The sequence below is a fragment of the Platichthys flesus genome, chromosome 18 (assembly GCF_949316205.1).
Source record: "Platichthys flesus chromosome 18, fPlaFle2.1, whole genome shotgun sequence".
In the NCBI taxonomy this organism is placed as follows: domain Eukaryota; kingdom Metazoa; phylum Chordata; class Actinopteri; order Pleuronectiformes; family Pleuronectidae; genus Platichthys; species Platichthys flesus.
The window spans coordinates 15,504,996-15,521,944 of NC_084962.1; the positions used below are offsets into that span (position 1 = coordinate 15,504,996).

General features: G+C 47.4%; 1 protein-coding gene across 5 annotated transcripts in view; it reads left to right on the forward strand.

Annotated features, from left to right (window-relative positions):
- Positions 1–1,350: 1,350 nt before the first annotated feature.
- gphnb (gephyrin b) overlaps positions 1,351–16,949 on the forward strand; it is a 71,517-nt gene continuing 55,918 nt past the window's right edge. For all 5 annotated transcript variants that reach the window (XM_062411964.1, XM_062411966.1, XM_062411965.1 and 2 more), the window contains exon 1: positions 1,351–1,453. In XM_062411964.1, coding sequence (XP_062267948.1) covers positions 1,390–1,453 — 64 coding nt within the window. In that variant the 5' untranslated portion in view covers positions 1,351–1,389. The remainder of the gene's footprint in view (positions 1,454–16,949) is intronic.

The following is a 16,949-nucleotide window of genomic DNA, read 5'->3' on the forward strand; positions in this document are numbered from 1 at the left end:
ACATCTACGGTTGTTTTTGCATAATCCTACCTACAACAAAACAACTGATGAACGACAAACAGGTTAAAACATAACGTTCTTTGCGGATGTAAGCGTGACAACAACATTTCATCCGGGTTGGTTGGTGTCCAGTAAGTCGGCTGAACTCTGCGTCATAAGAAATGTGTCAAAACCAACATTAAAATGAGAATCTGCATCCCTCTGGGCTCCATACATAGAGTCTTGTTTAATTTTAAGTTATGAAAAGATGATTCACCTCCTGTGTGAATCAGGGCAGTATAGGAGGCACTGTGGTCGTGTTCTGCTGGAATTAAAAGGAGGAAAAGAAGTTCCACAGAGTCCAAACTCAGGTTAAGATGCCAGATAAGGCCTGAGGCTTTATTTCATTACCTTGGCAGACTCACACCTCTTGTCGCTAATTGTAACACAATGGAGGAGGGAATTGGCGCACTAGATAAAGTGTGGAAATCGTGTCACTTCTCTTGGTCAGGTCACTGGACACAGACGAAGCCAGTCAAGCTGGAAGGAGTTGCCCCATTTCCCCCTGCTGTTCCTGCGCTCATGCACGTGTGTTAGTGCATTATATATATTGATAGATTCCCAACAGAAGCTGGAGGATGGGCGTGTGTGTGTTGTTTTTCTTCCATGAGAATAAACAAGAGACAATTATACACCATGGAAGCGTGCAGCCAGTCTATTAATAGCAGCAGTGCTTTTCTGCTTCAGGGATGCAGTTGCGTTTGTTACAGGTCAGACCGTGATCCACTCTGAAGCCTCTGCGTCCAGATGCAGCACATCTCAGGGGCGCTGGGCTCTCAGAGGGGCCCCTTTAATCTATAAAAAGCCGGGGTGTATCTCATCTATAGCAGGAGTAGTGTGGGGGGGGGGGACGTTTACAGGGGGGCCCCTATCAGATGATGCTCTCAAGATTGGAGAAGCCATCCTTTGATGCTATTATTCCTGAAGCCAGGGGAGGGGATCTAAAACGTGCGGGTCTCAAACATGGCATGAAATGAACGACATGAAAAGCGCGAGTGGGAGCTCCGCGGGAAATCAATAGTGGTCTCCATGTGAATTAATCTGGGATCCACACTACAGCCATGGCAGCCGGCCAGCTGAGCGATGCGCGCGGTTTGAACGGCCCCCGCATCCTGCCCGCTTATCCGGAGGTGTCCCACTGATCACTCGGCTCTCCACTCATCTGGCCTGGCTGTTTTTTTTTTGCTTTCCCTTCTCTGCCTCTCTCTCTCTCTCTCTCGCTCTCCATCTCTTCCTCCTCCTCTTCCTCCTCCTCCTCCTCTTCCTCCCCTCCCTCTCCCCACTGAGTTCGATGCGCTCGGCTCTGGGCCCTGCCGCGAGTTCTCGGTGCGGGCGACAGCGCTGCTGAACATGGCGTCGGACGGGATGATTTTAACGAACCACGACCACCAAATCCGGGTCGGAGTCCTGACAGGTAACACGCGAGGAACCCCCCCTCGCGCCCTTTTCTCATATTTCCATGACATTTCCACGCGTCCGTTTTGGATCGTCATACATGTCGGCTGGATTTTGCGCGGCGGCGGCGGCTCCTCGGTCTCTCCCCTGGCTTCTGCAGCCTCTTGCAGGCGGATTTAAAAAGCCTTCCCCCCCCCCCCCCCCCCCATCCAACCCCCCTCCATCTCCATCCCTTTAATGCTACATATCATCCGGTGCTTATGCGGTTGGAAGTCGTGCCCTGCATCGGTTGTGAGTCCTCCGCGGTAAAGCCTCGATTCCTTGTCGAGAAAAGGAGAAGAAGAAGCGGATCAGTTTATGTGCATTGAATAATTAATGTCGCTATCTGCGTGTCAGGGCTGGACATTACAGCTGGTCGTGTGTTGTGTGGAGATGCTCCGGCGGTAGATTACATTACTGACACCTCAGCTGACCACAGCGGTTTCCTTTCTCTCTGAAGTGTGGCTCACGACAGCAGCTGAAGGTGGATGGTGTTTGGTGCTGGCAGCTGATAAGCGCATCCTCGGCCTTTCAGGAGCCAGGGGAGAATGTGAGGGAAAGCAGTGTGTGTGTGTTGGGGGGGGGGGGGGGAGAAACATGTATAGATGTCGGATGTGTGTTTGTTGTGTGTGTTTGTGAATAGCATTAGTGAGGAGCGAGGGGAGTTTATACATGAGACATGATGAGGAGGAGGAGGAGGAGGATGGAGATGAAGAAGCTCTGGCGGCGGAGCACACGCGTAAAAAAAGCCTCCTGCACACATTCCTCTAAACGCAACGGGATGACGGCGCGTCTCTCACTTGGCCAGGATTGGAAACGGCGGCGGATGGTGTCAGATCTGGTCCCTGCCGGCCTTCTTTGTGTGTGTGTGTGTGTGTGTGTGTGTCTGTGTGTGTGTGTGTGTGTATGTGTGTGTGTGTGTGTGTGTGTGTGTTGCTTTGTCATATGTGTGTGTGTGTGTGTGTGTGTGTGTGTGTGTTGCTTTGTCGTGTGTGTGTGTGTGTGTGTGTGTGTGTGTGTGTGTGTGTGTGTGTGTGCTGCTTTGTCATGTTTCAACCATCGGAGAATCCGGCTGTTGCCATGATAGGAACTCCTTCCACATTTTTCAGGATAATGTGAAAGAAAGAAAGAGTGTGGTGGATTTGGTGGTGGATGCATGTCCAGATGAGGAACAACCCCCCCCCCCCCTCCTCCTCCTCCTCCTCCTCTCCTTTCCTTCATCATCCTCTCTGCCTCCCTCCTCTCCTGTTCTGTCTGTCCATCCTGTGTGCGAGGCTGGGTCGATCAATATTTCATGAAAAGCCGTGATCTCACACATCACGGTATTCCTCCGTATGTAGATCCGCACACAGGAGGAGGTGGAGGAGGAGGAGGAAGAGGAGGAGGAGGAGGAAGAGCAGGTGGTGGTGGTATGGCGATGTGTAGCGATGGAGGAATGACTGTGTTGGAGACCCCTCTCCCTGAAATCTGCCAGGGAAACCCCCACCACCAGTACCACTAACAACACCAGCACCATAACCACCCGTCTCTTTCATGCCTCGTCCTCTTCCTAAGTCAGAGAGGGAGAGAGAAAGAGAGAGAGAGAGAGAGAGAGTGAGAGAGAGAGTGAGAGCGCTGTCCGTGGTGCTGAAACCCAGCGTCACTCACAAATCAGTGCGGTACTGACCTTACCACGGTAAATACTGCATCAGATAGAAACACCCAGGCCTGTAGGAGAGGATCGACCCATCTAAAGTCACTTTCTTCACCCCCCCCCTCCCCCCCATCACCATTTGTCGAGCCCGCATCACTGTATGATGTGGAATCGGGAGAGTGTGTGAAGGGAAACAGTGAGCAGTTTGTGTTAGAGGGGCGAATAAAAATGCTTGTGTGTTGGATTCTGTTTGTGTAGCATGTTGTTTGCCTAATTTTGTATCGCCGACTGCAGGTCAATGTATTCCCGACCGTTTTATAACCCTCTAGTATCGCCCCTGCCCCATCAGAGGGGTTTGATTTCGGTCACTTGAATATCCAACTTTATCCCCAGCAAAAAACGACAGATTGCCAGAGACAAAGAAGATTATTTCTCTTCTGATGTACCTGTGTGTGTTTGGAATGGGGGGGGGGGGGGGGCATTAAGTCGCCATGTACTACCTGACCTTTAGCCTTTTGACAATCCAATCACGGCAGGATTGCACGTGGCTACACGGGCCGCTGAGTGATTCCCTCATTAGGCGGGGAATATTTGTGAGATGATGTATTATGACAGCCAAGGCTCCCCTGTCGTGCCGCTGCGAGGAAGCACGGCTCCAAACATTCAGGTCGACTGGATCTTCCTCACAACGCCAGGAACCCTGTCGCCACACCTCAGTCTTATGCATCCACGATGCTCCTGTCGTTAGTCTGCCGTGGTAACGGGGCGGCCCGTGTGAGCAGAATACTAATGGGGTCTGAAGCGGTGCTCAATCTCCCTTCCTGCCAGGGTCAAAGGTCGCACGTCCACTCCTGCATTCAGTCACTGGGGAGCAGATGAGACCTTGGCTCACCCTCCTCCATCACTTAGCCCCACATCCTTCTAGACAGGTGACAGAGCCCAGGGGACAGCTCTGTTTAGACCCTGGACACAGTGCAAGGGAGGTGAGGTTGCTCTGTCCGAGCGTACGTGTGTCAGATAATGTATGTATTTTGTGGAACGTGTAAATAAGTGATGGGGTTCACTTGCGAGGAAGAGGAGGGGTAGCTCTCTTGAAAGAGGATAATTGGGGTGAACATGGTGTCACTTGTCAAAGATGTCACACTGGAAATGTGAGCTTTGTTAGGAGTGGATGAAAGCTTCTCACGCTGTGCTCAGCCGATTGTGATGTGTGTTTGTATTATTATTATTTTTTCCTTCTACCTGTGCGTGAGTGTGTGTTTGTGTGTATTTTGATGCATGAGTGCTCAGTGCCCAGTCTCTAGCTGTCAGTGTTTCTCCCTGTTTAGTTTTAATTGTCCTGTGTCTCTCTCCCTGGGTCTGCCTCAGGGTCTGAGACACACAAACACACACACACACACACACACTCACACTCACTCCAGATACATATGTGTAATCACTTGGTGCATGTATGGTTGTGAATTCAGAAATACAGACGTGAATTTAGGTGATGCTGAAAAGTACCAGGCCAACGTACCTGAGATAAAAAAAAATCATTTCAGACATATGTATTTACTTTGTTGCAGAGATACTAATTTAACAAGGTGTCATATTTAATACACACAATTTACATTCACACTGTGATGTGCATCTATCGAATCGAGTTATTCCAGAAATCTGTGTTCGTGACGTTGTCCATCACGTCAACTAGAGGGTTCACGACAATGGCGACGACAACTGATTCTCCGGTTCTAGGTCCTTCACCGAACTTTGTATGAAAAGCTTGTTGTGCAGTAGCGGTGCTGCAGCTCCAGGGTTCTATAGACCGGGTCCTGCTGCAAAACTTTACTTAATAGTTCCTGAAGGTCACTTCTACAGTTTCAGAAAGGAAGCCCAAACAAGCATCACCATAGGTCATGTTTGTTCACATGAGCTGTTCACAAAGGGCAGTGCACTATAAGATGTATAAAAAGTCTTGTTTTCTTTTATTTAGGAAACTCCCTTGTCATGATGACTGTGTAACTGTACACACTAGATTTATTTGTCCATGGCTGAAATGGACAGTCGTGTACTATGTGTGTGTGTGAAATATGTGTGCATGTCCATATATGCATGTGACTCTGCTCTGCTCTTTGTCTTTGCACACTAATTATGAGCTCTGGCTGGAAAACACAGTTAAGCAAATCCCCCCTAGCCCCAAATATAGCTACTGTGTGCATACCTCCCATGATCATACACTGAGAGAGAGAGAGAGGCTAGTAGCTACTAGACAGAGAGAGAGAGAGAGCCCTGCAAAAGGCAGTCAGTGTCTTTTAATCTGTGTAAAGCCGGTGTGTTGGTGCTGGACCATACGGTCTTATTACACGGCAGCGCTCCATGCATGAGCCACGGATGCTCATGGATGTGTGACTTGATTCCCAGCCAATAGAAGGCCCCATTCATGCTGGCTGCTAAAGAGTGTGTGGGTTAACTCCAGCCCTTCCACAAAGAGACGTGGACTCTCCTGCGCTGGGCTTCCATTGAGGAGCTCGGTGCAGGAGACCCCCACTCCTGTGACAGACAGCACACACTTGTCCCTCTTCCCTCTCCGTCTCTCTCCATCCCTCTCTCTGTCTGTCTCGCTCCTCCATTTGTTTTTAGAGAGAGGCTCAGGGATGTGTGGGGGGCTCTCCAAACTTACATGTCTATCAGGACGAATGTACAGCAGACAGGCGTCCCAAAACAACCATGTTTAGATCAGTCTCTCAATCCCGCTGTTAACTAATTCTGTGACTTCCTGCAGAATGGGTGTAAGCTTTTATTTTGGCGTTGGGGAGATCCATTTGTACTGTGGCAGCTTTTCAACAAAACACGTGTTGATAATAGCTCATTTTGAAAGTTTACATGTTGAACCGTCATTCAAACTCAACTCAAAATGCTTTATCCTGTGCTGTAGATTGTGTGTGTGAGTGTGTGTGTGTATATTTCCCCTTTGCGCTCGTGCATTGTGTGTGTTTCGTATTGGTTCGCGAGCATGCACATGTGCTTGCTCCCGTGTGGACTTGTCTGGCTGCAGATAGGATAATAACTATTTAATCTGCTTTTCCACATGATTTGATCTCTGGAGTTTGTCCCAAGCTCACCTTAACAGCTCAGGCGCCAAAGAGGCTCACTAGAGAAACAGGAGTCATGTCAGCGAGAGGCGGCATCGCGTGCCAGAGCACCTTGACCAAAACTGGAAGGCACAGTCATCTGTCTCCGATGCGGTGTGGGTGTCTGCCAGGTTGAGGGCAATCTTCTCTCAGCATCTGTGCCTGAATGACTCAATCCACCGTCGACAATACAAGACAAGTGTTTTTACAGTTATAGGAAATCTTCAATCACTCATTCAAAAAGCATCAGATTGTGACGTTTGGTCTTGCCGGAGATATTCTTGTGGTTGTAGTTTGAGTTGTTGATTTGGATTTCCCCCATTTCCCCAAACCTGCTTTGTGTGCCTCAGCTCTTTGTGAGGAAGTTACGTTTCCCAGAATGCCTTCCACTGTACTATTGTTCTGATCATGTGATCTAGCTTCAGGTTTTGTGACATTTGGGTAGCATTACTAAAAGCAGAGCTCGAGTTCCATTTGATAGAAGGTGGATCTCATGCTGCTCTGCAAAGTGCAATATGTCCGATAATCTATATTTATTTATATAAAATGGATTCTGTTATTATAGGAAAATTATTAATTGCAATCACAACAACAAAAAACATAAATGGCTTTATTGAGTGGTGGGAAGCCAGTGAGGGAGGCTGCACCATGAATCCAACCAGTTTGACATTTTAAATATTTATAAATTCCCCCAAAAAAATATTTTGAAATGAGAAAGAAGAGAGAAACTGGAAACAACATGTTTGTCAGAACACGGAGCAGATCAATAATGTCTATGACCATATCACAGAGGAATGGTAAATTGAGGGGAAAAAACTAATATACAAAGGAAACATTTTTGCGTATAGAGTATTTGTACCATCCTGTCTACTTCTTTCCAGTTATCCAAGAGAAAATGTGAATCCACCATTAAACCACAAGCAGACACAAAATGGACATGAACTGCTATTTTGACCGTAGCTGTGTCTCAATTCGGGGGGGGGGGCATCCTTCTGAGGCTGCAGTTGAAGACTGATTGTGTCACATTGGTGTCCCAATTCAAAGGCTCCTCCAAATGCGACCTACAAACAGGTCCTTCCCCCCCCCGAGCATCGTAGACTCCACGTAGAGCCCACATCCCATAATCCATTGCGCTTCGGTGACAAACTTTTATTCAAAGATGTAATGGCGACTAAAGGCGAGGAGAAAATGGCAAAAATAATTTATTTTAAAATTCAAGTACTCAAGTACTTCAATTAGTGTTTTACGAGGACTTCATTGTTTAAAGATACGTCTCACACCACTGATAACACCGGAATGTAAATCGACCCACTCATCCCACCTGCATGTTTGGTGGATTGGTACCCAGCTCCCTCACGACCACCGGCCCGTCTGCGTCCCTATGAGCATCGCGACGTCTCGATTCCTCCACGTCTTCCACTCCGTCGACGCTGAGTCAGCCAAAATGAAACATTCGGCACACACTTGACATCATGGCGGGATAACAAAAACACAAAATAGAAGTTAACATGCGGTTCACTGGAGATGCAAAGATACGTGGTTTGGATGGGAATCACAGGGCCCGAGGTGCATGTCTACCCACTAGCATGCTTTTATTCCTCTCTTTTCTCCTGCTTTGACCCGACTGTGTGTCTGTCTATGCTCGAATCATCTCTGAGCTGCTACTGGGGTGTTTCTCCTGCAACGATATGTGGGCAGCTGTTCAACAATATGCTTGTTTGAGAGGGATACGCTCGGAACAGAAGACCCGAACGGGGGGAGAGGAAAGCACACAAACTGTGGGAACTCACTTGTTCCTTCAAATTATTCCTCCAATCTTTAAAAATATTGCGATCACCTCTAAACCAAATTTGAGGGATTCTTTTTTTTATTCATGCAGAAGTTCGTGTTTGTTGCCGGGCTAAAGACAATGAGCAGGAGCCTGGATGGTGTTTAGACTCTAGAAATACCTAAGCTCTTTGTTTGCCTGCGGACAAGGATTTGTCATAGGAATGGGTGGGGCTCATACTGTACCAGGGGCTGAAGCACTGACTGACCGCGCTCTCACTTGTTCTTTCTTTTTCTGTGCAACACACACACACACAAACACACGCACACGCACACGCACACGCACACACGCACACAGCTGTCACAGTGGACAGCAGTAAGGCAGGCCGCCCATATGACCAGAATAGACAATACAGGATCAGCGACACGAACACAGAATGAGAATTAAGTCCTCACTGCAAAGGAATTATTTTCAGCTTCGAGTAGTAGGGACTGGAGAGTGTGTGTGTGTACACCACACACCCCTCGCTATCTCGGAAATAATCCTCCCTTACTGTAAATAGTCTTTAATTGGGGAGCGAGTTAGGACGAGAGGCAGACGGTGTTCGGTGGACGCTGCTGGAGGAGATTCTCCGCCACTCGCCAAGGCTCTTGTCAACTCTCCAGAGAAGAGCTCCATCAGGGCTGCCTGGAAAGCTTTCCCCAGACTGGATTGCGTTGGTGTGGGAGAGTCGGTCGGTTCCCACTCGCTCCCGGCTGAAACTGTGTTACAGTCTGTCATTCATTGGAGGTGATAATCATGGTGGGGGGGCGGAGAGAAAATGTCTCTTGATATATTTGGTAGAAAGCAAAAGAGCGAGGGAGATGCTGCGGATTGTTAGCGTCAGCACTCATGTTGTTGTGACAGAAAAAGCAGGAATTGGACACGAAGAGCTTGAAGCTGTTGTTTTCTATTTTTGTAGCGGTGATAAACAGGACATGGACGAAACATGCAGCTGTTCAAAGAAATTCTATTTATTAATCTCGCCGGACTGATTTGCATTTTTTTTTAGCCGTGCAAAGCCGTCCCCTGTGTAAACTCTTCTGTGTTCACTTGGAGTTTGGTGTTGGAGCTTTTCCACAACAGTAGGAACTTCTACATTGACCTAGAATGGCATTCAAGTAGAGCACATACGTCCGCCAAGGCTCACCAGTGCCCTTATGAAACCTCAATTGATTGTTTTCATCAAGTTCTATGAATTACTTTCTGAGAAATCCACAAAAAATTAAACCAAAAATTCAATCTGTGTGATGAAAGAGGACCAAAAGTGAATCGGGTTCGTCCTCGGGTCATGAGTAGATTTAGCTTAGTCCTAATAACCAGCTAACAAATGCAGATGAAATCACATCAAATCTCAACCTCCTCAGCAGAGGTAAATGTAATCTTCAAACATCCAAATTCAATCAAAATATTTTATGTTCTTTCACAATTTAGTTTTATTGGCAGATTAAACTTTTTTATTATATTAAAGCCTCCGAGACTTTTCGAAGGAGAAAGACGACGTGTCCTGGTTTGTTTTTTGTGACCGGGCCCCCCCCCCCCCCCTTCCTTGGCTCGGGTCACTCCCGTGCGATAACCGGCGCGAGGAGGAGCGAGGCGGCGCTGAGTGATGGCGATGGAGATGGCGATAAAAGATACAGCAGTGGGTTTTAACTGATGAGTCACTCTCGTGGTCCGCTGCCACTGGATCCCGTGTCCTGGCTCGAGGTGTTAATTAGCGCCGGGGGGGGGGGACGGGCCGAGCGCAGGATGCGGGAGGATGAGCAAGCGGAGGAAAAGAAGAGTGAAAGGGGGGGGGTGGGGGGGAGTCACTGATTCATCAGCGGCCTCATGCGCTCGTCTTTATCAGTCCTCATCTAATAGGTGACCGGCACGTGCACCTCTCCCATGTTTCACTCAGAGGAGGAGGTCAGCTCGCCTGCATCCAGCATCTTTCAGCGGCTGACTGGGGCCCCATTGCACAGGGGGCCTCTCACTGGGAGCGTTTGCTGCACTGACAATCCGATCAGCCTCAGCGTCACAGTGTGAGAGTTTTTGAAAGTGAGCACAACCTTGTATTTAAGCCGAATCATCGCACAAATGCATTAGTCTTCCTCCATTATTTGTGTGGTTACTTCTTCCTGCCACAGCGGGGTGTCACCATTTTCTTGACACGAGGACCTCCCCGGCTGCAACGTCTCACATTTCATTTTATTATCTGTTGATTTATTTAGCCGGGGACGGTGCACATTAGTAAACGTTGCTGTGAATGCGCCGGGGCTGTGGCCAAGCGGGCGATTCTTCATCTGCAGTCCCTGGACAGATGTTCCAAAGTCATCCCAAAATAGAAAAAGTACCAAATTAAGTGTATTCATGATTTCTAATGCATGCAGAAGAAGAATAAAAAGAAAGGAGAAGAGTCATGTTCATTGAAATATCATTCAGGACACATTTATATTACCTTGAATGGGGCTATTTAAAACAGGCAACACAGTGACTCATAATAGAGGTAGAAGCAAAAACGAGGGAAGAGGAATTTGGACTATAATCGACATTTTACTGGTCTGTAGATACTGAACTGAAACATACAAATCAGAATAAGACATAAAACATCTATAGTGTTCAAAAACATATATGACATAGTGAAAACACTATTAAATATATGCGTAAAGGTGCATGAAGGCATAGATGGTGACAGGTGACACCAAAGAGGAAGGGCAGGACAGACACAGAGATTGAGATTGAAGTTCTAACCCGACGGCCTCTTCTACTCTTGATTCTAAAGAGCCTGAGATTGGGCGACACGTGTGTCCGGCGTTCTGACGAAGCCGGTTTCAAACTGCAGACTGCGTGGACGCATCAGTCTCAGTGCGCTGACATCCTGACAGTCAACATCTTGCTTATTGCCGGTCCATGTGTTCGTTGCTGTCTGAGCTGCCAACCACCTGTTAGATTCACACGTGTCGCCTCCTCAGATCCACACACAAGCTTCACTGTGGCTCAAATCACTCGGGTTCTCTTTTAACATGTACTGTTCTCAATGAGGATTCGTCCTTTCATTTAGAATAAAGGATAAATAAGATATTAAAGCTCTGTGTGCTCCACAGCAACAGGTCCCTCTCCGCTCTTTGACCATCGTCTGATAAGAGAGGAGAACTGAGGCTGCTCAGATCTTCTGTGTAGAGCAGGAGCTATAAAATCTGCTTCACTGCAAGCAGAGACGGGGAACCTGATTTACGTGAACATCACTCCGGTTTTCAGTCATTTTGCTGTCGTTTGGCAAACAGGGGAAACGGAGTGGGATTCAGCTTGAGGAGGGTCCAGGTGGAAAACAAGAGACGGTGCAAGGCAAAGTTGAGCCAATGAAAAGCATCGCACAGCAAGTGTTAAAGGAGACATACACTGCTCACATTCAGGTTTATGAATATCCTTTGACAAATTTGCCCCCCTGATCCGGAGTACTCCCCGACCCATTCCACATCTTTCCATCAGCTTCATGGAAATCCGTAGGATTGTTTTTTGGGAATCTTGCTAAGAAATCGCCCAATAATCAAGTGGGCAGGGGTGAAAAACAAAAACTCGATATTATGCGAGAGAAAGGAGAAAAACTGAAGATGTATCTTGACCATTTCTCTTCCCAAAATGTGTTCATGACCATAAACCTCACATATGCATATAACGGCCATTAGAGATGCCTGAGGTCATCCAACAAAGATGAGCGTCTGTATCAAGAAGGTGGAGAAAGGTGTAGCTCTGGGTGTCTTCGCTTTGGCTCCATCTTGACACGCTGCCAGAGTGTCCATTGGCTCGTCACTCGCTCAGACCTCCCCTCCCTCCGTTACACCCTCCTTTCCCGAGGACACGGGGCCCAGCCATGTTGAGGTGCGGCGCGCTGATCGATGCGTGTGAAACTTGCGCTTCTGGGAAACTAGCGTCGTCTGAACGGAGGAGAAATGTTTCTATTTCTAAACCCACGGACGCAAAGGTGACGTGAAGTCAACGCTAGTTTGATCATTCCCGAATAAAAAGGATTTTCCCTGAAGCGAGAACAGTTGCTCTGGACTCTGATGCCATTCATTCTTATGAGTCATTGGCCTGCTCACGATCTAATATTCATACTTCCATCACTAATTGATTCTTTGGCGATGGAAACTCAAATCCAGTTCCGGTGTTACAAGACTTTGGACTTGAGATATAAAGAAAATGCCTTTTCTCTCTTTTCTGCTAATGGATCACGTTTCATCTGGAAACATCCTCCTTTTCTCGCTCTCTATTTCCGTCCCCTCACCTCCTCTCCGTCTCTTCCTCGGCCCACCTTTCTCATTTGTTTACCTCCGCTGTCCGTCTGCACTCAACTTACTCCATCTCCCCCGGTAAGCTGAGGCAGAGAGCGGTGTGAGGGGAGCATGTATGTGTGAATAATGGAGGAGGCCAGCTTCTCCCTAACGAGGTGTGTTTGATGTCCGACCTCAGCCCAGTGTGTGTGTGCGTGTAGCATGTGTGTGTGTGTGTGTGTGTGTGTGTCCCCACATATTCTCCCATATTCCCCTCCTCCATTATTCAGCGTCATGCCTTTCCTGTCTACCACAAAATCCTTTCAGATCATAGCACCTGGGAATCAAATGTTAATAGACACCCGCCCACACATTTCACACACACACACACACACACACACACACGCTCAGAGCCACAAATACATCACACACGTGCACACAGACCCGTTTGACTGACATGAGTTGGCTTGGCTCGACAGTTTTGTTGCCCTCCTGCATCATTTATGCTCTTACAGCCATGACTGGTGGTTTTCTAATCCCGGCACATGACTCTTTACATTTGAAAGAGTGACTCAGGGAGATTCTCACTCCATTTCCTCGGTTCTGCTCCGTTGTCCCACCTGTTCTCCCTTTTTTTTGTTGTTGTTGTTCTATCTTTTCTCATTTGGCAGCAGATTTATGGAGAGAAATTAGTCTCCATTCTCGTGAACCACTTGGGAATTCCACATGAATGCGCGGAAAAGCCAGACGTCCGAGTTGGCTGCCAGCACTTGAATGCAACATGCGTCTACGGAGGGAAACACTAGAAGAGTCTCAGTAACTGGAGCTGGGACAATGAGCCAATGGGCAGGAAGTCAATCAGCTTGCGATTTTTATTTTGTAAACGTCCATTTAAGTCGCGTATCTGCTGTTGTTTGATCGTAGCCTGATTATATTACAGACTCGTCCTTAGTAAAAAGCAAATTGAAGATCTCCCCTAAGTTTCCTGGGAAATGCAGTTGGATTTTATGAAAACCAAAATATTAGATGTTGGGTAGTTATGTATTACCTCCATCGAGGAGGTTGTATTTTCCTGAATGGAAGGATGCAACATGGACAGAATTCAGTTTTTCGTAGCACTTTCTAAACTTTGTAAGATTCCACTAGAACTAGGGGATTTAAATGTGGTTTCATAGGGGTATGTTGATTCAGCCACTGTGTATCTGAGATAATATGGATCCAATAGAAAACTAACAGGTCATAAATATCGCTAATAGTTTTAGAACAATGTCTAAATGTAGGTGTGAGCTCTCTGATTTGAGTCATTCCAGTTCCTTAGTCGACAATAGAGAGATGACTTGGGATAGAAAAGTAGAATAAAAGGAAACAAAGATCCTCGACCAGACACAAACCAGGGATGCTCCTTATATTTGACACTTAAAACTCCATGGAGTCACTCCTTTGTAACAAAGACTGATAATAAGAACCAAGAAAATAATGAACAGAATAACATTGAAAAGAATTCCTTGCTGCAGCCTACGTGTTTGTGATCGCCATTATTTATTTACACATAACAGTAATTTGCACATTCTTGCCAGTCGTAATTGGACTTGTTTCTTCCCATACACCTTCGCCTCATCATTAGAAGTCACAGGTTTCATTTCCTACACACAGTCAAACTAATGCCTGAAAAACTCCTCCGGTGGAGGGGGGGGGGGGGGGGGGGGGGTTCTTCACTGCTGGTTGCCCCTGCACTGACATGCACATGTATGTGTGTCCCCAGTGGGATAAGTGATGAGATGTGTGAAATATGGCAAGTGGAGCACTCTATTAGACAGCACCCTCACACCGCTCCTCCTCCTCCCTCGCCCCCAGGCCTCCCCCTCGCCACACAGAGAGAGGGAGACAGAAGCTGTGTGTGCTGACGTGGTGGTGGGACTGAGGCGGTTGGGTTTTAAACAGAGGAGCATGAGCCAAGCATCCTCCAGGAAGCAGGAACTCCTCCCGCCATCAACTTCAGCTATAGCATTAGCCTTGAGAAGAAGGACCAGCTACTCTGTGTGTGTGTGTGTGTGTGTGTGTGTGTGTGTGTGTGTGTGTGTGTGTGTGTGTGTGTGCATGCGTGTGCTCTGACAGTGGGAAGCTGCAATGTAATTGCTGGCACTGTCCAGAGGATTGAATGTAATGAAGGTAGCTGCTTACAGGCTGCTTCATTAGTACGGCCGGGCCCCGGGCACTCCCCGTGTTAGTGTGTGAGTGTGTTAGCCGTGTTAGTGTGTGTGTGTGTGTGTGTGTGTGTGTGTGTGTGTGTGTGTGTGTGTTTGTGTGTTTGTGTGTTTGTGTGTGTGTGTGTGTGTGTGTGGGCAAGTTAAATTTGGCATCCTGGGAAATAAGGGGAGTTGAATGGGTAGCGCACACACACACACACAAACACACCCAGACACTTACACATATGTATTACCACCGACTCACACATTAACAAACATATCAAAGAAGTCCAGGCAGCATTGATTGTAACTTTGATCCATAGGAGTTCATTTCCTCTTTAGGGTTGTGTTTGTGAACGATCTTCAAAACATAATCCTGAGGTGTAACTTCCTACAACAAACCTTTTTTTCACCATTAATCAACTTTTGAAGAGGTCATGCAGGGTGCATTAAGACGTAATGGGACAAGGGATGTAGCTAATAAAGTTATTTTCATTACTCGTGGATTATTTCTAAAAATGAATTGTCTTTTATAATGTAACACAACCACAATCAAGGTTCTGTTAGGGTTAGAGTCACCAGCTGTTTGGCTACCAGCTGACCAGCAACATCCAATCATATTAAAAACCATATCAGTGTAACAGTGCTTTAAATGGATAATATCATGACACCCAGTCAGTCAACTCCTTTAACAGCAAGTGTTTAGATGTTTGATTATATCCTCTTGTTTTTCATTTAACTGATGAGGTGTCTTTATTGACTTTCAGCCGGAGCCAGTAGCCGGACGTTCCCTCCACTGACGGAAGAGACACCTTGAAGCTCAATGCTGCCGGGTGCACCGCTGCATAGTTTCGGGTGCTGCTGGAGTTCCGCTTTGCTTTGTTCCACTAATTTCACGACCATTGTCGGCACAATGCGTTACAGCCTTAGCTGCTGATCGGGCTTTTGTTTTTGCCTTTGCAGAAGCGTGGCTGCTGTGAAATGGGATTTGTGCGCAGAGAGCTGGTCACGGGGAGGTCAGCCGGTAGACAAGACGACGCAGAGGCTGCCTGGTTTCGTGGGGACCCTGCGGAGATGAAGTTTAGATTAACTTTCCACTTAGTGAACAATGTGTCATTTACAATAAGGCCACGTCTCCTGCTCCAGAAATCGTCTTGACGGCTGCACCTCTTCAAACAAGCCCGTCCCAATCCGGGGGTCGGGGGGGTGCATTTGACTTGCCCATCAAACGATTCCCCGGGTCAGCACGAATGTGGCTCTTCGCTTGGATCAGGGGACCTGGCATTGATTCTGAATGGCCATCTGCCAGGCTCACCTTGACCCGTAAATCTGAGTGAAGTCACACCGTAAACCTTGACCTCAGTCCATCACCCTGCCACTGATCCTCCCTCCCGTCCTTCCCTCCAGTGAGAGATCACAGAGGAGCAGGGAGAACATTAAGCTTCCTCTATATGAGGACCAATCAATACCTGATCTGATTAGGCCTGTGCACATATGTTTCACTACAAACCCTAAAAGCCAACAGATAACGAGCCCCCTGCTAATGTTGGCCAATAGCTATCCATTTCAGGGAGTTTTTTCATAGTCAGTGAAGGGAAATGATTGAGCTGAGGCTTTTTCTTCAATGCAGATTCACTTAGGTTTTGCAAGGATGCAGAAACTAAGCTGTGGTCGTACTGGTGCAGCCAAGCTGTGGTCGCACTGGTGCAGCCCCGGGTTTCCCTGCATCAGCAGCTTGGAAGGATGAAAGAGGAGGAGGAGGAGGAAGAGGAGGGAGGAAGGGATGTGGAGGAAGGAGGGGAGAGGAGGGAAGCTTCTAACGGGAGGTATCAGAAAGATGCAGCTATATTGATGCCAGTGTAAGCACATTTCTATTGAAATCAATAGAGCTGCTCTCCAGCTCATTTTGGCTTCTAACGAGACCTGGCTCACTAATGGAGCAGCCGGAGATAACACACACAGAGACACAGCTAAATTGGGTAAAAGGGAGACGAATATGCCAGGCAGGTGTGAATTCATGTTTATATGTTCTATTGCAGTCTGTAATGATATCAACCATCTTCAGAACTGCATAATCAGTCCAAAGTAAAGGGTTAGGTCACCCAAATTACACCAAAAAACATATTTCCCTTTACCTTTAATGGTTTGTAGTCACGTTGGCACATTTGGATTTACCTTCTCAGGTTTTTTCAAATCTGTCTCTTGGATTTCCACCTTCACTGCACGTCGCCTGCTACGTGATGATCCGAATGGTTTGTGTTTTTTGCTCTCATGCATGCTTCAAGTGGCGTCCATGTGTTTTTACAGTAAACCACACCGGATGAACGGCTGCACATGCACCGCTAAACCAGTCTCACGCGCTCATGCTCGGAAAAAAAACATATTTAGTCAGTGTGCACGTGTGTGTAAACAGCTGCTGGAAATGCCACGGAGAGCTGGCTCGCCGTGGGCCCTCTGCCATCCAAATGTCACGCTACGCGGGGGGGG